General features: G+C 37.6%; 1 protein-coding gene across 6 annotated transcripts in view; it reads right to left on the bottom strand.

The window, feature by feature from the left end:
• DCAF6 (DDB1 and CUL4 associated factor 6) overlaps positions 1–18,799 on the bottom strand; it is a 133,639-nt gene that overhangs the window by 18,442 nt on the left and 96,398 nt on the right. For all 6 annotated transcript variants that reach the window (XM_042976203.1, XM_042976198.1, XM_042976199.1 and 3 more), the window contains 2 exons: positions 16,291–16,377; positions 15,743–16,070 (listed from right to left, as the gene is read on the bottom strand). In XM_042976203.1, the coding sequence (XP_042832137.1) occupies positions 15,743–16,070; positions 16,291–16,377 (415 nt within the window). The remainder of the gene's footprint in view (positions 1–15,742; positions 16,071–16,290; positions 16,378–18,799) is intronic.

The raw sequence follows: 18,799 nt of genomic DNA, 5'->3' as shown, positions 1-18,799 counted from the left end.
TAGCTTAGCAAAGAAGAGACTTGAAGGTAAGAACACCTGAACTGTGATTGAGGGACTGCTGGAGGCTCAGTGTGGACAGCTCTAAGAGTTAAAAACACCAGGGGAACCCAGTCATAGGGTGCCCACCCCCAAAATTTTCAGATTTACCTCCAGGAGCCAGACCAGATTGCCACACTAAATACTGGAGAAAAATCCCCTTGAGTTTCTGGCAGGGAGAGGGTAAGAGGAAGTATTCTGAAATATGCCAGAGCATTCTCTTCTTCTTATAAGGTCTGCTCTTAGTGGAAACTAGTTAACCAGAGTCCAATGTGCTGGGGTACTATCAGAGTCCAACTAACCTAGGGGAGGGAAATAGCCAACTACAGCTCTCTACAGGATGACCCTGGTCATCCTAGCCCACCTAAAGGGAAAGAAAAAAATAACCTAATGAACACTTGTAAAGTCCAGAGATGTATGTTCACTAAAAGACTGAGAACGAATCATAAGATTAAGAATGCTTCCCCTCCCCGACGCCTTACAACCACATTGCTAAAGGTTTAGAGCAGTTCCTTTTACACAGAACGCTATACACATTTGAAGAAACAGAGAAAGCATCAGAACCAGACATGACAGGGATGTTGGAATTATCAGACCAGGAATTTAAAACAATTATGATTTGACTATAATTAATGAAGGGCTCTAATGGATTAGGTACACAACACGCGAGAACAGATGGCCAATGTAAGCAGAACGCTGGAAATCCTAAGAAAGAAGTAAAAAGAAATGCCAGAGATAAAACAAAGCACTGTAACAGAAATGAAGGATGCTTTTGATAGGTTTGTTAATAGACTGGACATGACTGAGAAAAATCCTTGACCTAGAGGATATATCAATAGAATCCTTGAAAACCAAAAAGCAAAGAAAACAAAGACTGGACAAAAACCCAATCAAACCAAATATTCAAGGACTGTGGGATAACTAAATAGATATGACATAAGCGTAATAGGAATACAAGAAGGTGGAGGAAAAAAAAAGAAGAGAAATATTTGAAACAATAATGACTGAGAATTTCTACAAATTAATGTCAGACACCAAATCACAGATCCAGGAAGCCTAGAGAACACCAAGCAGGATAAATACCAAAACAAAACAAAACAAACACAAAAAACAAAAAACAAAAAAAAACCCAGAAAACAACAAAATCAAAAAAACCCAAAGCAAACCAAAACCAAAATCTTATACCTATGCGTATCATTTTTAAAATACAGAAAATCAAAGATTAAAAAAATCCTGGAGGAAGCCAGAGGAAAATAAACATCTTACCTAGAGAGGAAAAAAAAATAAGAATCACATCCAACTTCTCTTCAGAAACTATGAAGCAATAAGGGAACAAAGTAAAATATTTAAAGCACTGACAGAAAAAAAAAAAAAAATCACCAACCTAGAATTCTATGCCCTGCAAAATGATCCTTCTTGTGAATGAGAAATAAAGACTTTCTCAAATAAAAGGAAAGGAATTTGTTGCCAGTAGACCTGCCTTGCAAAATTGTTATAGAGAAGAAAAAATATATAAATCAGACATATGGATCTATATAAACAAAGAACATCAAAGAAGGAATAAGTGAAGATTAAAAATAAAAACTTCATTTTTTTAATTAAAAAAATTTTTTTAAATGTTTATTTACTTTTGAGACAGAGAGAGACAGATTGTAAGTGGGCAAGAGAGGGAGACACAGAATCCGAAGGAGGCTCCAGGCTCTGAGCTGTTAGTCCAGAGCCTGACGTGGGGCTCAGACTCACAAACCATGATATCATGACCTGAGCCGAGGTCAGACACTTAACCAACTGAACCACCCAAGTACCCCTAAACTTTCATTTTTCTTACTCTTAGTTTACCTAACAGATAAGTTTCTTCAAAATAATAATAATAGCAATAATGTATTCCATTATGTATGTTGATGTAATATATCTTATGTGTATATATGCTTATGTATGCTTATATTAAAGTGAAATGAAAGGCAGCAATGATACAAGGGACACAAGAAGGAATCAGGATTTTGTTATCATATAATACTCACGCTACCTGTGAAGTGGTGTAGTATGATTTGAGAGTGGATTGGATTAGTTGTAAATGTACACGGCAAACTCTACGGCAACCACTAAAAAAGATTTAAAAAAGAATTGTAGCTGATATGTTAAGAAAGGAGAGAAAATGGAATCATATAAAATGCTGAATTCAAACCACAAAAGACAGAAAAAAAGGAAAAGACAAAAAATAGGAACAAAGAACAAATAGAAAACTATAATGAATATGCTAGACATTAATCCAATTATATCAATAGTCACCTTGAATGTCAATGTTCTAAATTACACCAATTAAAAAACAGATTATCAGAATGGATCAAAAAATATGACCCAGCTATCTGTTGTCTACAAGAAATCCACTTAAAAATAAATAAAGAAATCCATTTAAAAATAAATAATTAAAAAAATAGATTAAAAGTAGATAAATGTATGGAGAAAAATATCCCATGTTAAATACTAAACAAAAGAAAGCAAGATTAACTATATTTCTTTTGGACAGAGCAGACTTCAAAGTAAGCCAAGTTATCAGGGATAAAGAAGGGCATTAAATAACATCAAGGGAGTCAATTCTCCACGAACAATCTTCAATGTGTATGTGCCTATCTAGAGAGGGTCAAAACACATGAGGAAAAAACTGACAAATGCAAGGAGAAATAAACGAATCCACTACTGTAGTTGGGAGGCTTCAACACCTTTGTCTCAGAAAGGGGCAGATCCGGGAGGCAGACAGTAAAGCCATAGTTGCACTCAACAACTGGTTGAGTTGATCCAACTGATCAACTGGATATAATGGACAACTACTGACTACTTCATGCAACAACAGCAGAATACACATTCTTCTCGAGTTGAACGTACATCAATATACACTACGTTCTGGGTCATAAGGCACATGTTAAAGGCTGTTTAATATTAGAACATTTGTAAGTGTATTAGCTGGCTAAAGGAGAAAAAATAGAACTCAATAGATGAAGAGTTAGGTGACTGATTAAATCAATACTCGTTCATGATAAAAACTGTTAGTAAACTAGGACAGCCTAGGTAGGGAAGCCCCCTAACCTCATAGGAGGTATCTACAAAACCCCTGAAACACCAGTACAAATAAACTCATGTAGGCACTTTTTTCAAAATCAGGAGCAAGGTATGATTCTTACTATCCTCATTAACCAATACCCAGTAAGCAATAAGAATGAAAAGGAGGAAAGAAAACTCCTTTTTGGAACGATATGACTGTCTACATAAAAAAGCTTAAAAGAATTTATATGCTAACTAATAAATATAACAGAAAAACACTTGGGTAGATATAAGATCATTATATAAATCAACTGCATTTCTAAACACCAGCAACAAACTATCAACAGAGTATGAGTTTAAAAAAAAAAGGGAGGCATAAGTTTAAAAAAATTCATTTACAATGGTAACAAAAATGAAAGTATCTATAAATAAGTTAAAAACCGATATGCAAAACTTGTTCATAGGAAATTATAACCTGTTATAACCTGGGGGCACCTGGGTGGCTCACTCGGTTAAGTGTCCGACTCATGATTTTGGCTCAGGTCATGATCTCATGGTTCACAGCTTCAAGCCCTGGTTCTCTGTCTCCCTCTCTCTCTGCCCCTCCCCCATTCATGCCCATGTTCTCTCTTTCTCTCTCTCTAAGTAAACAGAAAAAAATAATAATAACCTGTTACTGAAAGACATTTTTAAACAGCCTAAATAAATGTAGAGATAACTCAATATTGAGAGGATAATTAATTCTCCAAATTTACTTCCAGGTTTATTACAACTATTATCATATTCTGATGACTCATAAGTAGAACTTAATATGTTGATCATAAAACAGACCAAAAGACAAAGAATAGCCAAGTCCCTTCTAAAGAAAAATAAAGAGAAGAGACTTGAAGAGACTTGGAAGACATTAAGATTAAAAAACTAGAGTAATTAAAGAGCGTGGTATTGATGGAGGGGCAAACAAATTGACCAATGGAACAAAACAGAAAGCCCAGATATAGACCTGTGTTTATCTGGAATTCTATAATATGACATAGGTAGGATAGCAGCTCCCTGGGGAAATTCAACATTTAACAAATGAACAGGGAAAATAGGGCTAACTAAATGGGCACACATATACATCATAAATAATCAATTCCAGATGGATTAACACCTTAAATTGTCGAAAGAAAACTTTAAAAGAAAATTTTCAATTTTTTTGAATCCAGGGTAAGGATTTCTTAAACAAAAGGAAGTTATATGCATAAAGAAATGATACAATTCAACTACATTAAAATTAAGAATGGTTTCTCAAGTCAGCTTAAAGTAAAAAAGAAAAAACAAATCACAAACCAGAAAAAATATTTACACACTTACAAATGATAGCAAATTAGTATCAAAAACATATAAAGAATTCCTTAATAAGTAATAAAAGTTAAGACAACACGGAAAAGAAAAACAACTCAATTAAAACAAACCAGTAGAGGGACACCGGTTGGCTCAGTAGGTTAAGTGTTCAACTGTTGATTTCAGCTCAGGTCACGACCTCACATTGTGAGATCGAGCCCTGAGTCAGGCTCTGGCTGAGCATGGAGGCTGCTTGGGTCTCGGTCTCTCTCTCTCTCTCTCTCTCTCTCTCTCTGTCTTGGTCCCTCTCTCTCTCTCTCTCTTTCTCTCTTGGTCTCTCTCCCCTCTGTCCTCCCCCCACCCACTCTCTCAAAATAAATAAATAAACATTAAAAAAAGAATAAAACAACCCCAGTAGAAAACCAGGTATGGCCAAAAAACAAACGAGAGATGCATAATCTCGTTCTGTAAATACAGAAATGAAAATCAAGACCATGAGATAGCACTGGACACCAAATTTTGCTAACGGTAGCAAATTCAAAAAAAGTGACAAAACCAAGTTTATTATTTTTTTATTTTAGAGAGCAAGTGAGAGAGAGTGGGGCAGAAGGGTAGAGGAAGAGAGCGGGAGAGAGAGAGTGGGGGAGAGAGGGAAAGAATCTTAAGTAGGCTCCATGCTCGGTGCAGAGCCTGGCATGGGGCTCAATCCCACGATCCTGGGATCATGACCTGAGCCCAAATCAAAAGTTGGATGCTCAACCGACTGAGCCACCCAGGGGCCCTATTTATTTAAAGATTTTATTTTCAAGTAATTTCTACACCCAATGTGAGGCTTGAACTCACAACCCCGAGATCAAGAGTTGCACGCTCTACAGACTGAGCCAGCCAGGCACCCTAACAAAACCAAGTTTTAAAGAAGATGTGGATCAGTGTGATTACTCAGTGACCGCATTAACTTATACTCCCACGTTGGAAGACAATCTAACTTATAAAATCAAAGATTCCATTCCTAGGTATGTACCCCAGAAAAACCCAAGGAGACATATTTCAGAATGTTCAATCCAACACTGTTGTTAATAGCAAAACTGTAAACAACTGCCAGTTACCAGGAAAAGGGATAAATTATGGATTATTATATAGCAGAAAACAGACTGAGCATCAGCTACACATTACAACATGGGTGAATCTTAATATAACGTTGACTGAAAAAAATAGCAAGTCCTGGTCTCACATCTAGTATGATGTCCTTTTTTATAAAGTTTAAAAGTGGGTAAAACAATTTAAGTGATATATTATTTTGGCATTTACGTTCAGGATAATTTTTTGTTTCGAAAGTAAGGCATGATCAACACAACATTCAGGAGAGTGGTTGCCACTGGTAAGGTGGGCAGGGGCACAGAACTGGGAGGTGTATGCATAGATCTGAGTTACTGGTAGTCTCTCAGTTCTTGGCTTGGGTGCTGGGTTTATTGAGATTCACTTACCATTAAATAAATGAAATAAAGAAAAGGAACTAAGCATAAGTCAACAATGACAGTGTGTCACAAACCAAGAATTAAAACAAATACAATTCTCCCCTCCTTAGATTAGGTTAAAAGCCCTTAATAATGCCAGTGCCTATGCAAAACTCTATGGCCACAATTACTATTTTATAATTATTTGTATGTGTCTGTGTATCCCACTGAACCAAGAGCTAATGGAGGCTGTAATTTTCATTATCCTTAGATTACCAGCATCTACCACAGAGTTTGGTTCATACACGTTTATTGAATGGATAAAATAAACACAAAACTGATTCATTATAAAAACAAAAACACCTCAAGGTATCAGCCATTTATTTGGGAGACAGCATTTACTAGAAAAAAAATCTACAATGAATCTAACATATAACTGACCTAAGAAAATAAAAACCTAGATTCCTGACTTTATATTTTGATTCCTTCCTCTTCCCCAAGAGTCTTATTTATTTATTTATTTTAATGCTTATTTTTGAGAGAGAGAGAGAGAGAGAGAGAGAGCAGGGGAGGGGCAGAGACAGAGGGAGACAGGATCTGAGCATGCTCAGGGCGAACAGTGCAGAGCCTGATGCAGGGCTTGAAACCCACGAACCACAAGATCATGACCTGAGCCAAAGTCAGACATTTAACTGACTGAGCCACCCAGGTGCCCCTGTATTTTATTTTTAATACTGCATAGTCTAGAAAACTATTTCTAAATGGTCAGTAAAATTCTTAAGGTAACTCCAAGTTTAAATTAGGAAGTTATAAAAATCAGAAACAGGGGCGCCTGGGTAGCTCAGTCAGTTAAGCTTCCAACTTTGGCTCAGGTCATGATCTCACAATTCGTGGGTTCGAGCCCCATGTAGGGCTCTGTGCTGGCAGTGTGGAGCTTGCTTGGGATTTTCTCTCTCTTTGGCTCCTCCCCCACTTGTGCTCTCTCTCTCTCAAAATAAATATATAAACTTACAAAAAAAATCAGAAATAGTCTGTAAGCCCTACTAAAAAAAATAAACAAGTTGACACATTTAGTAGTTAGAGGACTAGGCTAAAATATAAGGAGAAATTAAACAGAAACTAAAAATATAAAATGTGAGTCACTTTGCCTATTATTTTCAATATGGTTTATCCTTTTACAAAAACACTATCACAGATAGCTAGAGTGATACAATTGATATTATTGGTGTCATTAAAATGGTCTGTGGGGGAACAAAGAAATTTTAGGGTAGAAAAAATGGTTTAATCCAGATTAGGAGAGGACTAATTTATTTAACCTGGAATTAAATGACATGAGGAGTAATTCAGTTAGTCAAAGGAGGTTAATATAAAAGGATACTGTACTAAGGATAGAACGTGAGGACACGGTCAGATTATATAGCAGGTGAATTTTGAGTTAAACTATTGGAAGAAATTCTTTACTGTGCAGGTATGAAAGAGTCGTCTAGTCTAGGAATCTAATGAACTTGATACAATTTAGAATGTAAACTGGAAGAGCATTGTCCAGATTGTGGGCTTTTTGTAGGTGTTCCACAAAAAGTGTTTGTGAAATGTGCAAAATAATGGATTAAGCAAAGCTAAACAGGTTTCTTTGTTGTTAAGTCTTTGAAGAGGCTTTATGATGTTAGTTTCATGAATCTAAAAAGACATATACACAATGTAGTATTTCCCAAATTTTGTGACACCACCGTAGAGTATCAGGGCACTTAGGGCAACAAGAAAACAAAGCCCACGCTGCCCAGAAGCTTCTGGAGGTTCCTCGTCCACCACGTCAAGGAGCTGGAAGTGCTCCTGTGGTGCAGGAGATCTCGCTGTTCTCGGATTGCTCACGGTGTTTCCTCCCAGAAGCCCCAAGCCAAAGCCATTGTGGAAAGGGCGGCCCAGCCGGCCCCCAGAGTCACCAGCTCAATCCCAGGCTATACGGCGTGGAAAGTGAATACGATAGATGCTCATGTGCACATTTTCTTTGTGGTAAATACAACCTTGACCACTCTGGGGGCAGGAAAAAGGAAAAAAAAACCAAAACATGGACACAATTTGCTTATGTGAGCTGTTGTGGGGGGGGAGAGTGGGGGGAGAGGAATTGGGTTCTTTGCCTCAAACCGTATTAGTAAAGCTAAGGGACAGCAGGCCTGACACTGCTGTCTTCAGAAGAGTCTGCTTCCAAGGCTGGCTCTTGGCTGATGTCTGGGAACTTGACTTGTCCAACGCTGCCTGCAGTGTTCTGCCTGCCTGGGACACTGAAGCCTGATGTACCGGCTTGCCTGGATGGTCTGTAATAAATAAAGTGAACACGTCCTTTCCTCTTGGGTCTGGAATTTAGGTAGTTGTGGTTGGTGTGGAGGGTGCCCACATGACCACCCCCCAATAAAAATGGTTTCTGAATCTCACGCAGGTTTCTCTGGACAGAAACACTACACAAGCATTAATATACTTGATTACTGAAGGGAGAACATTCTATGGCCCATGCTGGGATTGGGAAAATGTTGGAAGCTTATGCTTGGATTCGTCCAGACTCTGATGTGTCTTTTCTCTTGTCATAATTACAAATGAACCTAAATTCTGTGAGCCTTTCTAGGAAGTCATCAAATATGTGGGAAGGTTGTGGGACCTCTGCAACAATACAGTTGATGTTTGAACAATGTGGGGCTTAGGGACACTGACCCCCACTCCCATGGAGGTAAAAATCTGCATAAAGCTTTTGACTCTCCAAAAACCTTACGAATAGCCTACAGTTGATCAGAAGCCTTACTGATAACAGAAATAATAGAGCAACATATACTTTATGTTGTATGTATTATATGTTGTATACCTAGAGAGAAGAAATGTTAAGGAAATCGTAAGGAATGTTAAGAGAATCAAAGTCAAAAATTTACATTGTTATTTATAAAAACATCTGCATATAAGTGGATCTGCACAGTTCAAAACTGTGTTGTTCAAGGGTTAACTGTAATTCATAGCTTTTCATTTATTTCAAGTTTAGGAAATCGGAGGAAGAAAACAACAAGCCAGATCATCTAAGGAAATATGAATAAAAACTTAGCTAGAATTTAGTAAAAAGGTGTCTTGTTTGCCCAACTCTTATTTACATATGCATGTATGTATTCTTATGCTGTCCTCAGACGTGCTTACTTCTTACACAGGGAAATATACACATACATATACACATACACATACACGATAAAGTGTTATACAGACAGCATAACAGATGTATAAAGGGCACACGGAAGAAATGTTCAGTCCTGCTTGGGACTATGAAAGGTACGGGGCCAGGAAAAGTTTCAACAAGAAGCAACGTAAGATGAATATTGAGATGAGGTGGCCGACATGATGGTGTCAGTGACAGGAGGGCATTTCAGGTAGAAGGCACACAGTGAATAAAGCAACAGAGGCATTAAGTGTACCCAGAGACGCTCCCAGTAGGTCTGCTGTAGTCTGCGCAAATTCTGGCCACGGCCATGACAGAGAGCGCCCTGCAGGCCAGGCAGAGGAGCTGGAGTTTTCTACACTGCAGGCAACGGAAAGCCACTGAAAGTGGACGTGATGAGGACAGAGGTTGGAAGCAGCTGGAGGGCCATATGAATAGAAGACCAGGTGACAGGTGACGAAGTAATAGCAGCTGAGCGAAGAGTAAGGGATGATTACCATTTTATTTATTATTAAAAGAAACAGATTAAATGTGGCACCTATCATTCAGAATCTCAGCAGATTAGGGTTAAGACCTATTCACAAAACACTACAGGACAGTCCCTCATGTAGACTGGCTATATGAGCAGAGCAGATCATAACGTGTGATAATTTTGTTTTTCCAATTTTATTTTTCTAATCTTATCTTAAGCAGAACTTTACATTCCTTGAGCATCCCCAACTGCTAATGGGGAAGCAGACTAAATGTGTGCTCGATGTCAGGAAAAAACTACCTTGTAATTAGAAATTTCCTCCATATAGGAAAGAAAGAACACAGGTAAAGAAGCTGTCTAATCTCATTAGCTCTGAGGGAAGGGAAGAGGCACATTTTCTTTTTTTTACCGTTGTTTATTAGTTCTTGATACTCTCCGCTTCAATTTGTTAGCTTCTCTGTAACTTGTTTAAAGCAACATGGTACTTTTTAATTGCAATCTTCACTGTAAAAGCAGAAACTGGCCTTGAGTACTTGAGATGAAAGGTAGAAACCAGAAAATCAAAAAGCCCTTAAACAAATTCCATTTTATGTTTCATATTACCCCTTTGTTTTGGAAACTAATGAATGGTAAGTAACAGACATGTGTCCCTAGAATTAGATACAAAGTTGATTTTGTCAGTAAACCAGGTTTGGGCTAGAAGAATAATGGGATTGAAGCTCACTTTAAAATTGTATTTAAAAATGTACCCCACTGTCTTCAAATTACAGAAGTGTCTGAGACTTAGATAGCATCCTGATGTGCGACATTAAGTTATTAAAGCTATTTATTAATAAAACAGCTTTCCTTAAAAGTCAGAATTTTACACCTATGCATAGAATTAGACTCAAGTCCTTATTTTACTACCTGATTTCAAGGGAAAGGAGTATATCCGAATAATAACAAAAAGTTGCTAAGGCTAATTGCTTTGCCAATCAAGTTTTTTAAAAAAAAGTAAGTTGCATCCTTTGACAAAATATCCAAAATGAGTAACCAATAACTTAGAGTACATCATTTTCAGATGATAGTTACTTTACCATGTGACACACTCGACGTGGGTATCAGTTACATCTGCACACAGGAAATTTCTCTTCATTCTATTCTCATGCAGTGCATGCAGCTAAATACAGTCTGTGAAAAGCAACCTGCTCACAAGGCTGAGCACTCAGAGTTCAGTAAGTTTGAGGAGGTATTAACTGTTAATAGGAAAGGTGGTTAGGTGTGGAAAAGGAGGACCTGGCAAATTCGTCATAAAGAAAAAATAAATAATGAAGGAACATACTGAATTACCTCATTATTCTATCACCTATTGTTGTTCCTCTGATATTAAATCTAGTGAAGGGAACACAATAACTAAAGTCACTCACAAAGACTTCAAAGAACCAAATATTTAAAGCATTAATAAGGTCACCACTTCTACTGTTAATCACCTAGATCTAAGAAAACTTCTGTGTCTCCTCCTGACTTAAGGAATTATGTGAGATTATGCCCTTCAATTTAAAAGTATATGAGGAGACTAAGGAAACAGAGACACTCACTGAAGCTAGACTGAAAGGAAGACTTGGCACTTAATCCCTTTCATCTTTAACTAGATTAGAACCCAACCCGTTGCAGAGCGCAGGGCACTGCAGGGACTCAAACCACCAATACCATCCACTGCGACACCTACGTTATGCTCCCCAGGGCTATGCTGCTCTTTCAGAAAAAAATAATTAAGCCCTGAGCTGACTCATTTGTCCTAACCATAGACTCGATAACAAGCAAGCAAAGAATAACAGAGCTTTTCGCTCTCTAGGAGTTCAGTTCTTTCTCTGTTACCTTTTTTCTCTCTGTAATTTTCTTTCACAAAGAATACACTTGAATCATTAGAAATACCGAGAGTGATTATAATGATGAGTAAAGAGATGGTGACAAATTTACAGGACACCAAGAATTCTGGCTTTAAAAATAAAGGCCATGTTCCCCAGGGTCCAGAATAGGTAAACGGAACCACATTTCTATGCATATGAAAAATACATTTTTTAAAAAGTGGTTAACAGGCCATACAAGGTTAATATTTTTACTAGTTACCAGGAAAGTCTTTAGAGCATCTCAATGGAGTCTACAACGAAAAACGTCCAAGACTATGCAAGAACTTCTTCAGGAAGCTCACTCACACGCTTCCCAGAAAGCAAGAACCTCTCGGGTTTGGCAAAAGAAAAGAGCTACCAGCCAGGCCATCATACCGTTTACTGTAAGCTCCCTGGGGCACCGTGGAAAGTTTATGTGGAGGCCATATAAACAGAAAACCTGACCGGGATCCTTCCATTCCAAGGGCACGGGTTTCTATTTCTAAATACGGTGTATAATATCACTAAGGGATACACATACTACTTTTGTTTATTATTTTTTAATCCCAAGATTGGAAAGTATATGTTTGATTAATTATTCTTTCTTCAATTTAGTTTCCATTTGATGTGCTGTGCTCTGGCCCTAGACAAAGTTAAACGGGACCAAATATGTGGTGATTTATAGAGATTTCATCGTTTTAAACTTCGGATATCTGCCAGTAGAGACATTTTACCACAGACTATAGTTGTGCTTCTCTAAGACCGATCTGCCAAAGAGCAGAAATTAGAAACTATGGTTCTTTGGCAAATCTGGCCAGTCGCCTGTTTTTGTAACAGCCTATAGGCAAAAAACAGTTTTTACATTTGTAAGTGGTTATATTTTAAATGGTTATATAAGTACCTACACAGTAGCCTCCACTTATCTCTTGGCCAGCAAAGCTTAAATATTTACTATCTGTTTCTTTAGGGAAAAGCTTACTGAGCTCTGCCATAGAGGTCCCAGTTGTATTTGTACTGACACTAGCTATGGTTCATGGGCAGAGCGTTCCATCCTAAAACATCTATGTTAGTGGGTAAGGCCTTTATTTTCTAAGACATTTCCTGCTCATGCTTGATCTCAGTCCAAAAGTGAAAAGCTGGATCATATTTATCTAACCAAATTAAAAATGCAAGTCTTTATAATGAAATAGTTACTTTACATTGCAAAGAACTGCTTTGATATTTTTAATAATGTGCACCAAAAATGGCTTACTTACAAACTTTTTAGCTTTCATTTTAAAAATTAAATTTGGGGCAAAAGAAATTATGAGATCCGCTACGTCATTCTTCATACACATTGAAGTACAGACCTAAGTATACACTTTTACCATTTTTAATTTTGGGGCCATTTCTTTACTCTAACCAAACTAACCCTGACTGGGCCTCTCAAGTGGCAGCAACGAGGGAACTCCGAGACGTGCGTTCCTTTAGTTGGGCATTTCATCAAAGTATGAAATGTATCCTTAGATTCTAAAAACCAAACAGTGTAATTTTTACAAGAGAACGTTGAAATCTTTTGTCCCTCTGGAAACAGAAATTCTCAGAAATCATACGCCTACTTACAAGCTGGTAAATAGTTCTTTTCATGTTCTTAAGAAGTAAAGTATCTTAAACTTTCTCTCTTTAGCATAAACGTCAACATACGTATTCCTTCAATTTAGAAGATAAATAGGCAGTTGTCTTAAGGATGAAGAACCCTTGGCAAGGTGCAGCAATATTAAAAACATACTTTATATAGGCAGTTCAAGATTTAATCGAGATGGTGCCAAGAAGTCAGGAACTATCAAAATTATTTAGATAAAAATCAGAAGGAAGATTTTTCACCATTTACAATTGTTGGTAAATAGGAATAATGCAAATCTCAAAGAAAAACTGATGTAGTTGTTAAACAGTCACTATAATCGCTTTAGTAATAAAGGAAATGAACTACAGTGTTACATACATACAAAGACGTGTGTACTGCCAAGGACTTAGTACATACATCTTTGTATGTATGCAACACTGTAGTTCATTTCCTTTATTAAAACTGTTTCCCTGCATTCTTATAAATGGCTTGTGGATTTGTCCTCTCTTCTTCAAGAAGTTATTAAGTTTCTTAAAGAGTGAGAATTTATTATCCTTCTGTTACTCTTCGGTAAGTTCACTATTATGTCCAACAGAATAAAATAAAATATATGGGACAAACTAAGGCTATATACCTGAGCTGAACATACAGAACATTAAATAATATATAATAATAATTTTTAAAAATCAGGGAAGCCAATGCAGACCCAGAGGAGGTTTCTGATCTGGATCTAGCCTGAGAGTATGCACTGGAGACCTCCATGGAGTAGGGTCAGCTCCAGGCCGCTGTCCCTCATTTCCTTGCTCCCTCCAAATCCTCCTTTCTCCCTGATGCTCAACTACTGTGTTTAAAAAAGAAAAAAGAAAACTTTTTAGGTCTAAAATATACAAATCATCTGCTTAGCACTTCAGTTTCCTCAGCTATAAAGTCGGCTTGGTGTAAAAGTGTTATAATTAGCTTGGATAGAAGATGATAAATAATCACGATATTTTATAAGCGTCTAACATCTATTAAAAATACATAATTTCTTATTTAAGCAAATAAACCTGGTAAGTGATTTGGTGCATTTTACTAGAAAGTACAATTAAATTTTATTTTCAATTATGACCTTAGCATCATTTTTAGCTACATAAGAAGTAAAAAAAAAAAAAAAAAAAAAGACATATGTTCACTTATGTAAATAGAAAGCCATAAGTGCATAAGCTTAAAATAATTCTACAGACTCTAATTCTCCACCCTGGGTTTCAGAAACCATCAATTTGATTTTCAAACTGTGCTACGCTTGCTAACCTTACCTGTATTCAAGTGGTTTTGATCTCCCTCTTGGGTATGGAAAGAAATGGGACTAAGTTTTACTTGTCTAAAACAGAGACTAAGAATGCTGAAGACTAATGTGCGGCCGGTAAAGAGAAGATGGTTGGTTCATCGCTAAGTACAAATATTGGGAGAGATCACTTCCTTTACATTTAAAAACAATGCCATTGCCAAGTAAACATTCTGATTAAACGTAACTGAAGGAACTGTCCTTTCGTAGTCACAAAAGGTGGTTTCGCTGAACTGGAAGCAGTTCTGTTCCGGATTTCTGCTTGGCCTCTGTCAGTCTTTATCCCTAAAGCCATTCTTGGTGTAATTGTTTTTCAAGTCTGAGTAGCCACACAGAACATCCTGGTTGCTTAATACAGTTATTGTTTATTTAGTGCTTTCAAAGTGGACGGATCCTCTGACTAAATAATTGATGGATTTTTAAAAATTCTTATAACAATTCTAGATAATCATAACCTAATTTTATAGATAAGGAAACTGAACCTTAAAAATATATTAGGTAGTTTGAATGAGGAAATATAGCCAAGTGGTAAAACCAAGATTCAAACCCAAGTCATAATGCTCTTGATCATTAATTTACCATGAAAGAATGGCAATGCTATATAATCTTTTCACTGTATTTTTCACTTGTCAGAAATGTCAGAATATTTTACAAACAGTAGTATAGTGAGCATAGAAATATGTGAAATGGTTCTTCATACCTGTGTAAGCTAGGACTTTAAAGATAAAATTTTATTCTCTGGAAAAGGACAGAGCTTATACTGAGATATGATAGCATTATCTGTGGAAATAGTTTTTAAAAAGTATGGAATGCAATATACTTCAAGAGATTTTATCTACTAAAAAATAGAATACACCTGTATTGATCACACAAAATAAAAAATGGCAAAAGTATATGAACACGTGAGCGATTCTTCGTTGTAGTTGTAATATTTGTTATCTGGTATGATTTTTCATTTTCTAAATTGGGTTACCTAGTAGACATCAGAGAACAACATAATGTTCTCAAAAAGAGAACTACTATCACACGACCTTAAGCCAGGGTCAGTAGAAAAGCAGAAAAACCAAATGTGAAAAAAACAAAATAAAACAAAACTGATAAAGGCCAGGATGTCTACAGCTAAATATAGCTCTGACTTCATAAATAACCTGTTGGTCGTTCTCCACATTCCTTTCTCTTGACCTGTAAGTTGAGGAGCAAGCCTCAGGCCTGGACACACAGAGCAACAAGACTTTATTCCCCTCTTAAGTACACTTTGTTCAAAGAATGTAATACGTAAAATCATTTACAGTTTAAAAAATTCTGTGAGTTTGTATGCCTGAGATACCCTTAGGGGAAGCAACTGTAAAAAATGGAGAGACTCCTTTATGTGACTTCAAACAAAGCCTGGTGAATTGCACTTTTTTAGAGTTCATTTTAATGAAAAATCTACCAACCTGTCACCAGGTCCTGCTCGATACCTCGCACCTGGGATCAGGACTGGGTCGTCATCACTATCATCTGTGTCCTGGAGAGCAGAGTCCCTGGCTAATGTTTCCTCATGAGCCAAAGGCCCGATGGCTTCTGTTTGTGACTGAGGCTCAGGATTAGTGGTATTTTGATCGGCAGCACCTTCAGTGCTAGTTTGATCTGAAGTTCCTGGTTCCTTGCCTTGTTCAGACAAAGTAGATTCTTCTGGAACCCCACAAGAGCTATCAAGATTGAGGTCATTTCTTTCTCCTGAGCAGGAATCCAATGGCTCAGATGTGAACTTATCTGATTGTGCTGTTAGAAAATAAAGTAGAAACAGCTGGTCATGTTGGCAACATTATTTAATCTAGCCTTAAAGCTGGCAGGCATTTCCTAATGAGGAATTTCCCAATAGGGAGAAAAAAATTCCATAATACATCTATTTGGAAATGGTCTCAGGAGAGAGTAACATAAATTACGCTTCTCATTTGCCCACATGAAGCAATTATCTAAAGAGAACAAGACAACTACTCACCAGTATCTACACGATTCTGAAGTGTGTTTTCTGCAGATGTACCTTCCTGACATGTTGTCGCATCCTCTGACGATTCTTCAAGAGCTTCTGGGAAATAAACCAAATTATCATTTTTTAAAATGTTTATTTATTTTGCGAGAGACAGCGCAAGCAGGGTAGACAGAAAGAGGAAGACACAGAATTCGAAGCAGGCTCCAGGCTCTGAACTGTCAGGACGGAGCCCGACACAGGGGTCGAACTCAGGAGCTGTGAGATCACGACCTGAGTCAAAGTCGGACACTCAACTGACTGAGCCACCCAGGCACCCCACCAAATTATCATTAAATCCAAAATTTTTAATAAAATGAATACCAGCTGAATACTCTCGCTATCCTATATATAAGCGGCTCTTAATCCTTTTGGGATCATAGAATCTTCTGACACCCAGACATAACCTCCCCTCAGTACAATGCAAATATCTACGTCCACACCGAACTGTACAAACACTATCAAAGATGGATGAGCAATCCCGCCCACTGCCTCCTCCCAAAGCCCAGGCAAGGACCTTCATAAACCCGTGGTGAAGAATTTCTGCTTGAGATAAGCCCTCACAACTGACATTACTTGCTCTTGCCTTGTTTCTAAACTTCACAAAATCTAAACTTAAAACTGAGTATTTTTCTATCCCTTTACCATGCATTTAGTAGAATCTGAACTATCATGAACCCTACCATCAATTCTCTTTTGGCCGCTGAAAATACTTATTTCTGGGATTTAACTCTAAGATCCATTAGGGATCAGTCTTTTTTGCTCCTAACCGCGCATCTGCTTACTAGAGAGTTGTTTTACACATACTTAATTCTTGTAAACTCTGTTATATTGAGGCATCTATTCCTTTAATAAGAAGTGGAATTCATTTAGTCCTTCATTTACCAAGTATTTTTTGAAAATCTACTGTATGCCAGTCCTGGCCGTCATTCATTTCATGCCATTTTTCTTTGATTAATGAGCTGATTTTTCTATGATGGCCCATCACCAGCTATATTTATTTTTAATACTCTTGTTACTGTACCAGGCTAAATTTTTGAGCATTAGTTCCATCTGATTTTCACCAGCTTTATGAAATAGCATACAGTCAAAAATGGATGTATAAAAGAAAGCAAATAAGCAGTTGCTAGGGGTTAAGGGGGAAGGAGGATGGGGGATGGGGTGTGACTGCTTAATGGCTGTGGGATTTCCTTTAGAGAGGATAAGAAAATGTTTTAGAACTAGACAGATGCAATAGTTGCACAAAATTGTGAATGGTCACTGGATTGTGTACTTAATTTTTTTTTTTTTTAGATTTATTTATTTTTGAGAGACAGAGAGAGACAGAGCACAAGTGGGGGACGGGCAGAGAGAGAAGGAGACACAGAATCCGAAGCAGGCTCCAGGCTCTAAGCTGTCAGCACAGAGCCCAACGTGGGGCTCAAACTCACAAACCGCAAGATCATGACCTGAGCCAAAATCAGTCGCTTAACCGACTGAGCCACCCAGGCGCCCTTAATTTTTTAATGTTTATTTATTTTTGAGAGAGAGAGAGAGAGAGAGAGAGAGAGAGAGAGAGAGAGAGAGAATGAGTGGGGGAGGGGCAGAGAGACAGGGAGACAAGAATCTGAAGCAGGCTTCCGGCTCTAAGATGTCAGCACAGAGCCCAATACGGGGCTTGAACACACAAACCATGTGATCATGACCTGAGCCAAAGTCGGATGCTTAACCGACTGAGCCACCCAGGCATCACTAGAGCGTGTACTTTAAAATGGTTAATTTATGTTACGTGAATTTCACCTCATTAAAAAAAAAAAGTGAGCAAAAATTATATGCTAACAACAAAAAAAAAAAAAGAGAGAGAGAGAGAGAGAAAGAAAATCTCCTGTAATCAAGGCTCTGGACTAGACACTAAATTTCACATAATGGTCATGTAAAATATTCTAGGAAAGCATTCTGAAAAATTCCTAAATGGCATTTCTTGTATGAAACAGTATTCACACATAACCCATTTAAATTTTATTCCTTTTTCCCCCTTCACAAGCCACCTATACTCTTTGAAAAAATCAAGGCAGATACTTTGGATTTCACTGCTAGGTATAAAAGTGGTCAAGATAATCCAAACTAACATTTACATCTCACATATTTTCAGTACAATGACCACCTGTCTTGGCCATTGTATCCACTGAGGGGAACTGTGCTTCACTGTGACTCCCTACCCTAAATGCTTAAGGCCTCAACCATTTGTATTTGCTATCTGTTTATCAACAGTAGTGGCTGGACTACTGAGGCAAAAGTAATTTATTAAAAACAAAAAACGGGCGCCTGGGTGGCTTAGTCGCTTGAGTGTCCGACTCTTGATTTTGGCTCAGGTCACGATCCCACGGTTGTGGGATCAAGCCCCATGTCAGGTTCCACGCTGAGCTTAAGATTCTCTTTCTCCCTCCCTCTGCCCCTCTCCCCAACTCGAGCTCTCTACAAAATACTAACTAACTAACTAACT

This window comes from Panthera tigris, chromosome F3 (assembly GCF_018350195.1).
Source record: "Panthera tigris isolate Pti1 chromosome F3, P.tigris_Pti1_mat1.1, whole genome shotgun sequence".
Taxonomy (NCBI): Eukaryota; Metazoa; Chordata; class Mammalia; order Carnivora; family Felidae; genus Panthera; species Panthera tigris.
This window is presented reverse-complemented; position numbering and strand designations above follow the sequence as displayed.